Genomic DNA, 11,692 nt, shown 5'->3' with positions numbered 1-11,692 from the left:
CGAAATTCCGAAAAATAAACTTGAACTTTGAATATTTAAGCTACTCTATTTCATGGTTTGTTGTTTTCGCCGTTTTGTACGAAATTTTCGCAGTTATTTAGGTATGGCAGTACTAGGTTAGGTTAATTATTTTACACGTTTTTTAAACCTTACATTTTGAATGTATGCTTGCTCTAATTCTCTATTTATTTAGGAATTATTTTGGGTATATTTGTAACAGTTTAAATGTTATTTACCTCCGTGTTGAAACGATATTTTTTTTTGCCCCCCTTTCATCAAAATACTTTCTCTTTGCTTTTATGGATTTCTAGTGGAAAGGTTTTATGATATATTTGTAGTGTTTGTTTTAAACGTTGACTCTGTGATATTAAACATTATTCTAAAAACGGTTTTAAAATTTTTACTATGAATTCGAAAAGAAAATATCGGAATGTTTAAATAAAACCGTATTAAAAAGAAATTCACCAACATAATGTTAGTAACCATTTATTTGTGTTATTTTAACTTTATTTAAATGTACAATGTTTCTTGATGATGCTTTTTGTATATATTTTTATCCTCGATGTGGGAAGGTCAAATGCGCGACCTAAACATAGAGTAACAATTGTTACCCTTACCCAGTCTCGAGTTGCTACTGGCAGTTTGGGACATTATGGATAATAATTGCCTTATAATTAAACTGCTGATTATAAGTGTTGGTTTAGCAGAGATTCATACAGTTTACAGAGCCTTACTTAAAGGTGCTACAGCATGAGATCCCTGGGAATCGAACCTAGGACCTCATGTAGTGTGAAAAGTGTTCCGGAGACTTTGGACTTGTTTTTATATGAAGATCAATAACGCATATGATTTACAAAGATAAAAAAGCTTAACGAAACTAAAATTCAAATTGCTTATTAAGAATTAAACCCATGACCTCTTGTTAAAGATCAAGAAGTTAAAATTTTAATTTTAAGCTTTCACGTAATCACATTTTATTCTGATTTTACAGCTGGAGTTTCTATTGCAAGAAGAACTTGTGAACGAAACGAAACTGGGCAAGTAGTTTGGTCTGCTATTACCACGACGAAATGTGATACGTCATCAATAACCGAAATTAACGACACCGCTGAGCAAGCTGCTGTGACTGTAACCGTGGCAACAAATCCAAATATTACCCCGGAACAGGTTGATGACGTAGTTGAAGTTATTTCGGAAGGATCTACGTCACCGTTAACTACTGAAGTGATAATGATTTTTTTTTAACTTGAAGTTTTTTTTATGTACAAGCTTCTATAGACTTGATTCCCACTGCTGCAGCATATTAGCGTTTTATTTTTTTACATTTATTTATCCTCGATGTGGGAGAGTCGACTTCACTACTTAAACATAGAGTAACATCAGTTACCCCGACCCAGTCTCAAATTGACTGTAGCAGTTTGGGATATTAAAGATTTAAGCTGCTGATTAAGGGTTGGCTCAGCAGGAGTTCATACAGTTTATAGTGCCTTACTCAAGGGTGGTACAGTATGAGAGTAGTGGGGATCGAACCTAGGACCTCATATAGTGAAGCCAAGTGTTCTTACCCTAACACAACGCTACTGGTACAGTTTTTAAGTATGGGTTGTTTGTTTATAATGCTTTAGGAATAAAAACTAAATCAATTTACTAAGTATAAAGAAAATACTAGCCAATAACACCTTAATAATTTTGTAGTAATTTAATTTTTTTAGATTGCTGAAGATTATTTGGCATCTATTAACGGCTTATTAGAAACAGCCAATAGCTCAACGAATCAGGAAGCTGCTATGGTTATTACATCTAACTCGGAATCGTAAGTTTATATCTTAAATTTCGTTTGTAAAATGGTATCTATTTTTAAATCCTTTACTTTGGGTTTTTTTAACAACAAATTTTTTATGATTATTTTATAGATTGTCTACTTCAATAGACAATATAATTGAAAATGTAGATGTATCTGATAATGAAACATTCGTTCAATCTTTGCCTGAGGTTTCTATTGCTGTCTACAAGCCAACTGGTAAGTATAAAGCTTTATTTAAATGTAGTAGGCTATTGATAAATTGGAGTATTTTTTAACATATAATTTTAAAGGTTTGGCATATTTCTAATATTATTATATTTACCGTTTAGTCTCAAGACCAGTTTCATATGCAACAGCTGGCGATGTTGAAGACTTTGGCATTTTTCCTGATGGAACGAATACAGCATCTTCAAATCAGATAGATTTTACAACAAGTAAGTAAACATAACATAACAATAAACTTAAATATTAAAAGCACAGGCTTTATTTTATTTAATGAATAAAAAATGTGTTGTCAAAGTAATTTATAAGTTTAAAATAAATGCCATTTGAAATTACATTCTTGATATAGTTCATATAGTAACTTTCTAAATCATATTAGACACAATTTAAATGATTTAGAGTTCTATATTGGTGATATTTTTACTCAAAAATTGATAAAGTTGGTGTCACTGAACACAAAAATGGTTTTAACTTTAAATAATTTCACCTACTTTTTAAGTTATACAATTAAAAAAAAATAATTTATTTAAATAAAGGAAAGGGATAACGTAGAAAGTACTAGCTTGAATACATTTACCACGCTTCTTAGTACTTTCTACGTCACTCGAAAAAATGTGGTAACCTGTTTTTTTATGTTAATTATTTTTCAGTATTTTTGAAAATTAATTTGTAAGTACCACAGACATTTTTTTAAGGTTATAGAGCCATTTTGTGAATTAGTGTCAACCATACTAACATGCTATATACATCACTTACAAAATTGCAAAATCCTCTAATATATCACTTTAAAATATAAATTAAAAGTAAACCTTAAACCTATTTAATCATCTGTAATGTTTTATATAGCAAGTAGAGTTGGGTTTAAGAGTCTGGCCAACGAACTCTTATATTCAAGTGATGCTGCAACGAGTAGAGCAACAACAGAGCCAGTCCAGTTTTATAACAGTATTATAATGGGGATAGAGGGTAATGTTACCAATGACAATTTGGTTGATTTAAAATTTACTATGAAGCAGGTATATTATTTGATTTCGGTTTTTTAGTAAAATTGCCTGGTCTTGATATGAATTAGGTTTTTATATGAGTTTAAACATTTAAATATCTGAAATTCAAGTTTACTCCCTGTGTAACTTTTCTTTTTTCTTATACTGAATTCAAAGATAATTATACATCACAGAAATTACAATTAATTTTTATAATTTTTTTGCGTTAGGTTTTTGTAAGATTTTTTTTATAAATACCGGTCTTAAGGGCTAATATTGTGGCTTTGTAGCAGGTCAAACTCGTGACCAATCGGTTGGTAGGCCAAAATCGACAAAAAAAATACTGGCTAAAACAAATTTAAATTTTTTGTAAAGTTCCAACTATACGCTAGGTTTTTGACATTATTAAAAAAAACTAGGCTTTTTATTTTGTCGAAATCGTACCTAATTTTTAAAATTGAATGTTTTTTATTGTAGACATACGGTACAGACGGAAACGGTGTCAAAATAGAGGGTGTTGGCACACCATCATGTTTAGTATGGCAAAATAACGTTTGGGAAAATAGTCCTATGTGTAAAGTTGAACCTGCCTATGACAGTACAATTGACGAAGTCACGTGTCAATGTTCAGTGGCAGGCGACTACATTGTAGAATTTGTAAGTTCAATATTATTCATGTTTGTTCATTTATTTTTAATCTAACAACTTCTTATCTTATATTCAAACTTGGACTTGTTCAAATTTATCAAAAGAAATTAATCATTAACGTAAGAATCAAAATTTATAGCCTAATAAGAAAGTAACCTTTTTTACAAACTCAAAATAGCTTTGTCAATTTTATGAATTATCGATTTGGTATTTTTTCGGTTTGTTTTTTTGGGTTTGGCCGGGGTAAATTCCTCTAACGTTTTTCTCCAACACAGTATGTAAATTTTATGTAGTGTTTGCTTTGAGGATAAATTAATAAATTTTTTAAAGATTTACGAAGCAGAAAAGAAACCACTCGACGAGCCCGGTTTAAGTGGTGGCGCTATTGCCGGGATTGTGATTGGTTGCGTAGCCTTCGTTGGCATAGTAGCAGGGGTTGGTTTCTATTGTTACAAGAAATCACAAAGTAAGAAGAACAAAGTTAAGGTAAAAAAAAATAAAATGTAAAAAAAATTAACAAAATAAAACAAGCCATAAAATAAAATAAAAGGTAAACTAAAAGCACAAACACTACTATATTTAAACAAAAAAAATACAATTAAGACTAAATCACAAAAAAGAAAAAGGTAATATAAAAAAGGAAAAAATAAAGTTGGACTTCGATTTGTTATTTTATTATTTTCAAGAAAAAAACAAAGTTTTTTACCCCACACGATGTGTTTATTGTTTGAACAAATGCTAATTATAATTACATTACATGTACAATAGAGTTATATATTTGCCACTTGTAATATCTTGTTTAACTTACCTACGTAAAGAGTTAAAGGTTTTACAAGAAAAACATCATAAAATTTAAAAACTTTTTTGTATAGATTTAATTGCATATAAATTTTTGTAAAATTGAAAATTTATTTATTGTGAAATTTTATTTCGACAACTTATAATTTTTATTTTATTCCATTTTAGGTTATACCAATGGAAGAAGTTGAAACCAGCCAATAAATATTTTGAATTGAAGATTTGTAAATTTTGTAAGATTTGTGTTTTTACATTTAAAGCACTGTGTAGTTAAATCTATTTTTGTATATCCTAGGTTTTATAATATTAAAAGCATCATCTCTTTTCGAAATCTGACCTAATTTATTTATTTTTAAAGCGTAACTACAACATTTTAAAAATAAGGGCTAACCGTTATTTTTATAGCGTCATTCTGTAACTGTTTTTAATTATTTAGTTGATAATGTTAAGTGCCTGACTGGGTGTATCAACTCATATTAGACCCCACGTAATGACAATTTATTTGCAAACTCTTTAAAAGTAAATAATAAACACTTACTTTTAGCGTTTGGTACATACTTTACCGATAACTACTCATACAGTGTCACAACGTTGCTATGAGACTGCTACAAACAATAAAAAACAGTGCGCGGGTTCGTAATAACTTTTTATAGATTTTTAAATGCTTTTACTGCGCAGTTTTATGATTTTCAACTTTTTATTGTTTAACTGACTGAATTGCGTAGGTTTACGTCAATTTTTTTTTATTGGTGATGTTTAATATTTTCAATTTAAATATTCTATCAGCAACTTTTTCACTATTAAATTTTTTACCGTATTTAAACAAAAATTCCTTGTGATTTTGCTTTTTTTTTAAATGTAAGTTTTTGTGATATTTTATAACTATTATTGGTATTGCTGTGTGTGTTATATTCTAGAAATAGTTTTGCAATTTGATATATATTCTTAATTTAGTTATTAGTTAACAATAGTAATAATTTACGTTATACTTTTTTTAAGTTTTCCTTATTCAATTTAAAATTATAATAAAATCAATTTTTATTTTCTAATATGATTAATTGTTCTATATTGTCCAAGTTCAAACAGAAATATAATTAGCGTTTGTATTTTGTTAATTATTAATTAAAATAACATATTTGTTTAACATTTTAATTAAGTTTCAATACATAAACGTAGTAGCTATTAGCAACGGTAAAACAAAATCCGTAATTATGTGTATTCGATTTTAGTATGCTTTGCTAGGACATGCAGTATACACGTAAAAAAATTATGCATTTTTTTAAATTATTTTAAACAATTGTCAGTTTAGATTTAACTGTTCTTAACTTAAATTTTTAATACGTGATAAAATTATGAAGGCTTTAGTGTTAAGTTTTGCTGTGTTATTTTTGCTCTTCAGTTTTATTGGTAAGTCAATATACTGTTTTTATAAAGTTTTTTGATATTTAATTTTTTTAAAAACTACATATATTAAATAAGGATTGTAATAATAATATATAGAAGAAATCATACGGTTCTACTTTGCTTCTTTTTCTATAAAAATGTTGTTTTTTAAAGTAGCCCATGTTTTGTGCTTAAATCTAAAAACGAATTTAGCGAAAAATTTTGCATTCCTGCAGGGTGCGACGTCCTCTTTAAAAATGACGTCACAATATGTGCCGAGTTTAGGTTACTGTAAGTAAGGCTAGGTTGCGTTAGTGTTTTTGAATTTAAAAGCAAGTCGCTTTAAACAGTTTAGGAAATCAGTATTAAAACTATTAGTTAAGGTTTTAACTTGCTGAATTTACCTATAGATAGGGTTAGACATGGAAAAGTAAAATTAAAAAGCAAAAATGTTAAATGTTTAGACTACTAAATTATAAATTGTTGTGCGTTTTATTTATAGAAGTAAGATTTTATTCTGATTAGGTAAAACTGTTAAAATGCTTTTTTACATCAAATATCAAGTTTTTCTTAGTTTATATTACTTTAATAATAGCTTTAACAGCAAATATGTAAGCATAAGGATAGCTATTAAGCTAAGTAAAGATAAACAAAAACAACAACAACTTTAATAAGCACAAAACACAATAATTTCCATTTTGAAGAAAAAATTAAGTTTGTAGAAAGGGCTTTTGGCAAATATTTAAGCTATAGCTAAAACGTTGGTCTTAAGTGTGTGAGCCTTGGTTAATTGGTGAGGGTTGAACTTAAAAACTTTATGTTTAAACCCATTTTCTAAGGCAAACCTGCAAGTAATTTAAACATTTTTATTTAATTAGTGATTATGATAACATAACAAAAATCAAAAAGTTTTTATTAATTTAGATGCTGGTAAACTAACGTTAAAAGGAAACGAAAATTTCGCTTTCAAGTCAGACTTAAAGACCACTTGCGGTGCTACTACATGCGTTGAAAACAGTTACTGCAACGACAATGAAATATGTGTTTGTAACGCAACTTGGAGTGGAACTACTTGTTCTTTTCGTGAGTTGTGTTTTATTTAACTTTGTTACTTGTTAGCAGTGGGAATCGAACTCAGGACCTTTTCTGGCTGCGGTCATATATATAACAAAAACATATTTTACATTAAAAATTTAACATGTTAAACAGCTATATAATTAACAAATAGAAAAACAAAATTTATTGTGTTTAATAATAATAGCTAATAATAGGTTTAATAATAATAGCTAATAATAGGTTTAATAATAATAGCTAATCTTTTTAAATATAATATTTAGCTTTTATGTTTGTTTGAATATGTTTTAATGTTATACAGGGGATTATTGCAGTAGTACAAAAAAACCTGTTACTTGTACAAACTGTGTTCAAGGTGATTCCCCGTTAGATTATGATTGTACTTGTGCCCCTATACCAAACAAGGGTGGAAAAAATTGCAATATTGGCAAGTAAAAATTTATAACAGCAAATTCACTTATTTTTTTTGTTATATTTTTTTACTTTTTCATGCTGTTAGAAATGTTGTATTCTAATGATTTTATTGCAAATTAAGTTGTAGGGTTCTTATTAGTTATTTAAAATAAAATTTGTTTAAATATATATATAAATATTAATTTTTTATACTGTTTAGGAATGTGTTCTGAACAGGTGGGTAAAGATCCCAACTTAAACACTAACGCAACTTTCCCAGCAACACTTTATAATTCAATAAGTTATAGTTCAACTTCATGTGAAAGTGGTGATTTTGGTAAGTCAATAACTTGACAATAACTTTAAAGTATCAGAAAAAGATTTTGTTTGAGTATATCAGGAAAATTATATTTGTAATAATAAAGATGTTTTTTGTTATTAATTTTTTTTTTAAATTACTCTGTATTACCTTATTTACTTGGGGCCAAGAATAATTAGAATTTCTTGGTTACCCTTTAAATAATAACGATTTTGGTAAAATTTAATTTCGTCAATATCGTTAAAATGTAAATAAAAAGTAATTTAGTAATTTGTCTAATAAACGAGAATTTTACCTTCTTCCCTAAAATGTTTTACTTGAATAATTTATGACAACAAAAAAAGTATTATTTAATCTAACTATAATTTTTATATTTTTTAAGCTGAAAAACCAACCGGTTGTTATGAGTGCTTAGATGGTACTCCGTCACATATCTGGTTGAATTGTACCAAAACGTTTGATGATATAGATTTATATATCGCACAAGTTATGACATCAAACCCACAAAAAGTTACTTCAGGCGATGTTACCTATGTTTTGACATTTATTGAATCCGTTGCTAAAAAATCCCCTGTGTTAAAAGAGGTAATTAGGCAAAAATCGCCAAATTAGTAAAAAAACCTACATGTTTTTGTTTAGTTTTACCTTTGTATATAACCGAAGAATTATTTTTTTGTTAGGAAGCGAATGGAATCGTTTTAATATTGAACAATTTAGTAAACCCAGAATTACGTGAAGATGTCGCACGCACAGTTATTACCGCTGCACCTGAGTAGGTTTTTATAAAAACTATAGAGTTGATATTTCAAATGTTTAAAAACTGTTAATAAGATGCTATTTATAGCGCATGTTAATTGGATATATTTTAGTTCATTGAAATATAGTTTACATTAAATTTGTGTTATTTTGTTCCTTTTTATTTTTAAGAATTTTAGAAATCCTTAACACAATGACGACCAACGTTGCCTCTGAAACAATTGAAGCAACATCTATGAACTTGTATTCTGACTACAAAATCTACATTGCTGTATCAGTTTTTGAAGTTTCTACAAGTAAAAGTGCTTCTAAAACAACTACGTATATACTTGATAATATTATTAACTTGGAAGACGGATTTGCTGGTAAAGTATTTGAATACAGTTTAGAGGAACCAACTACTGCTAAGCAATATGCTACCACGACTACTACAAATGGTAATTGGCTATTGCCTTTGTTTAAATTAAAAAAAAAAAAAATTTAAAATAAATAAATGGTTTTTGTTCTTAAATGAATTGTTAACATCGCACTTTTGTTTAAATTGTATTTATTTTAAAATTTTGCGGTTTCGTAAATTTAAATAGAATGGTATTATTTTTAGAAAAAGTGATTTTTCAAGCATTTAACGACGATTCTTTATTTCCGAGCGACGATGATGTTAACAGTATGGTTATGTATGTTAAGTCTGAAAACTCAATTGAACTCCAATTTCAACTTTATAAAGTAATAATAACTTGTATTGTTTTAAATTACAGTTAACTTTTGTTAAAGTAAAAAAAAGCAGCATTTTTAGCTGATAGTAAATATATGTTTTTAATGATAATTTAAACACAAGAATATTATACGGTTCAGTTTAGTCATAAACTAATGTATTAACAAAAGTTTTTTTTATTTTTGCTGTAATCACATTTATTAACAGTAATCACATTTATTAGCAGTTAAGCAATATACCAAATTAGAAATTATAAAATGGGACCTATTCTGCCTAGCCCCAACTTAAATTCTGATATCTATAACAAAAATTTAAAATGTTTTTATTTAACATATAACTACAGTAAAAAAGGTTTAAAACATATTCTTATTTGTAGTTTTTTGAATTGGATAAGACTGGTGTTGATTTAGCAAATAACTTGGTAAAAGCTGTATGTTCAAAATGGAACGAAAATGGTGCTTGGACAAATGACGATTGTTCTACATCATCGGTTGAGGCTGATAACATATTTGTTTACGTAACTTGCACTTGCGAATCTAGCGGTTATTTTGCAATTAATATGGTTAGTTATTATGTTAAACCAGTTGTAAATTGATGTAATATAGTTATTTAAAAATTGCGTGTTTATAAAAAAAAGATATTTTTTGCACTGCTTTTTTAAGTAAAGCTCTTGAAAATTAAGCTGTAAAGTTATAAAATGATTTAAATATGATCTAAAGGTGTATACAGCGCCAACAACTGTAATTCCGACATTACCTGAAGTGACGTCGTCAAATGACGTAGACCACACTTCGCCGACTCTTGTTTGTGAAAAAGACTGTGGTGCACATGCTTATTGTGAGTTAAAAGAAATCGATGAAGAAATTTGTGTCTGTGATACACATTGGAGTGGACTGACTTGTTCTATTCGTAAGTTGGAAATATTAAAATGTTTTACATTTAAAATAGAAACAAAAAAAATTAAAATTACAATTATTCAAATTGATTTTTTTAACTTTAAAGTGATAGGTTTTATATTTTTTTGGGAAAAGGTTTGCGCTGTTCTAACGTGTTTTTTAAATACACGCAAAAAAACGCTTTAAATGCTGATACTGTGGCATTGGTACAGATGTCATGCGACTGCTTAACCACACTACTGGACTTTAATTGAAAATTAAAGTTTTACACGAGAAATTTTCGTAACGTAACTTTTTTTTACATTTTTAATAATCCACATTTTTTAAAAATATGTTACAGAGGACTTCTGTGATACTGAAAAGGAACCTGGAACATGTTCAGACTGCGTTCCAGGAAGTTCTCCTTCTGATTATACGTGCAAATGTGATGCTAATCAGAGTGGAAAACATTGTGAATTAGGCAAGTTAATAACAAACTTTTAAGTTTAATTTTCTGGTCTAATACTTATACATGTTTTGTAATATTATTTTTTATAAACTGTTAAGTTTTTTAGTGTTATTATTGCTTCACATTTTAAGGGAGACCTCTCACTTTTTTTTAAAATAGAAAAAAATGCTTATTAGGTCAATGTTACGATTAAGGTTTTTGGGGAATTTTTTAAAACTAAAAAATTAACAGTAAGATATTTAATGGTACTTCAAAAACGCTACAATTGACCATTTTATTTAACATATTTTAATCTAAAATATTAAAGGTTATAATTAAATATTATTATTGTATAAAATTTTCTGTTTTAGGTATTTGTCCAGAAAGAAAAATTAAATATAATGAATCTTCTGGAGAAACGATATTTGAAACGACATATTGGGGTTCATTAAGTTATAGTGCAATTACTTGCAGTGGTGGCGACTTCGGTGAGCAATTATTTGTAAATACAGTTTTACTAAAACTATATGTTATAGATATATATCAAACCTATTATCTCATTTGTTAAAAATGTTATTTCTTGAAATGTTTATGCCATTTTAGATGGAAAACCACTTGCTTACTACGAATGCACAGAAGTTACAGCAATGTTAGATAAAAAACTTCTTAAACCAATTTGGTTAAACTGTAATGTAAAATTCGATAACTTATCTGACAAAGAAAAGGTTAATGCAGCTCAGGTTATGACGTCAGATCCGGCCAAAGTTACACCGGGTGACGTCACTGATTCGGTGTCAGTTGTTGAACAGCTTTGTTCTAAAGAAACCGTTTCAGAGGAGGTATAAAATCACGTTACATAAAATGAAATATTACACAATAAATAAAAAACATTTCTTTAATACCAGCTTTTTTTTATAGGAGGCTAAGGCAGTTGTTTCAATAATAAACAATTTATTGAACCCAAAGTTAAATGAAGAAAGCTCATTACAAGTTACTGAAGACTCATCTATGTAAAATCAACTTTTCGAATTTTTTTATTTATTTTTTTGCATATATCTTTATCCTCGATGTGGGAAGGTCGAGTTTGGGATATTATAAATTATAATTGCCCAATAATCATGCTGCTGATTAAGTGCTGGCTCAGCAGGAGTTTGTACCGTTTATAGCGCCTTACTTAAGGGCGCTACAGCATGAGAGCAGTGGGGATTAAACCTCCAACCTCATGTGTGGTGTAGCAAGGGTTCTTACCACTACACCACGCTGCCGGTAAATTGAAA

At 28.4% G+C, this 11,692-nt stretch overlaps 1 protein-coding gene across 1 annotated transcript; it reads left to right on the top strand.

Annotated features, from left to right (window-relative positions):
* The first annotated feature begins 3,005 nt into the window (after positions 1–3,005).
* LOC145743553 (uncharacterized) lies at positions 3,006–5,029 on the top strand. Its single transcript, XM_082561543.1, has 5 exons — positions 3,006–3,042; positions 3,487–3,666; positions 3,988–4,143; positions 4,624–4,688; positions 5,000–5,029. Exons 1-4 carry the CDS (start codon positions 3,034–3,036, stop codon positions 4,657–4,659), a joined length of 381 nt encoding a protein of 126 aa, XP_082417669.1. The 5' UTR covers positions 3,006–3,033; the 3' UTR covers positions 4,660–4,688; positions 5,000–5,029.
* Positions 5,030–11,692: the final 6,663 nt, after the last annotated feature.

Source organism: Corella eumyota, chromosome 2 (genome assembly GCF_963082875.1).
Source record: "Corella eumyota chromosome 2, kaCorEumy4.1, whole genome shotgun sequence".
In the NCBI taxonomy this organism is placed as follows: Eukaryota; Metazoa; Chordata; class Ascidiacea; order Phlebobranchia; family Corellidae; genus Corella; species Corella eumyota.
Note: the sequence above shows the minus strand (reverse complement) of the source record. Positions and strands in the feature narration are given on the sequence as shown.

Coding starts and splice junctions, on each gene's coding strand:
- LOC145743553 (XM_082561543.1), top strand. Junction 3,667..3,987: donor GCGACTACATTGTAGAATTT/GTAAGTTCAATA, acceptor AATTTTTTAAAG/ATTTACGAAGCAGAAAAGAA. Junction 4,144..4,623: donor GTAAGAAGAACAAAGTTAAG/GTAAAAAAAAAT, acceptor ATTCCATTTTAG/GTTATACCAATGGAAGAAGT.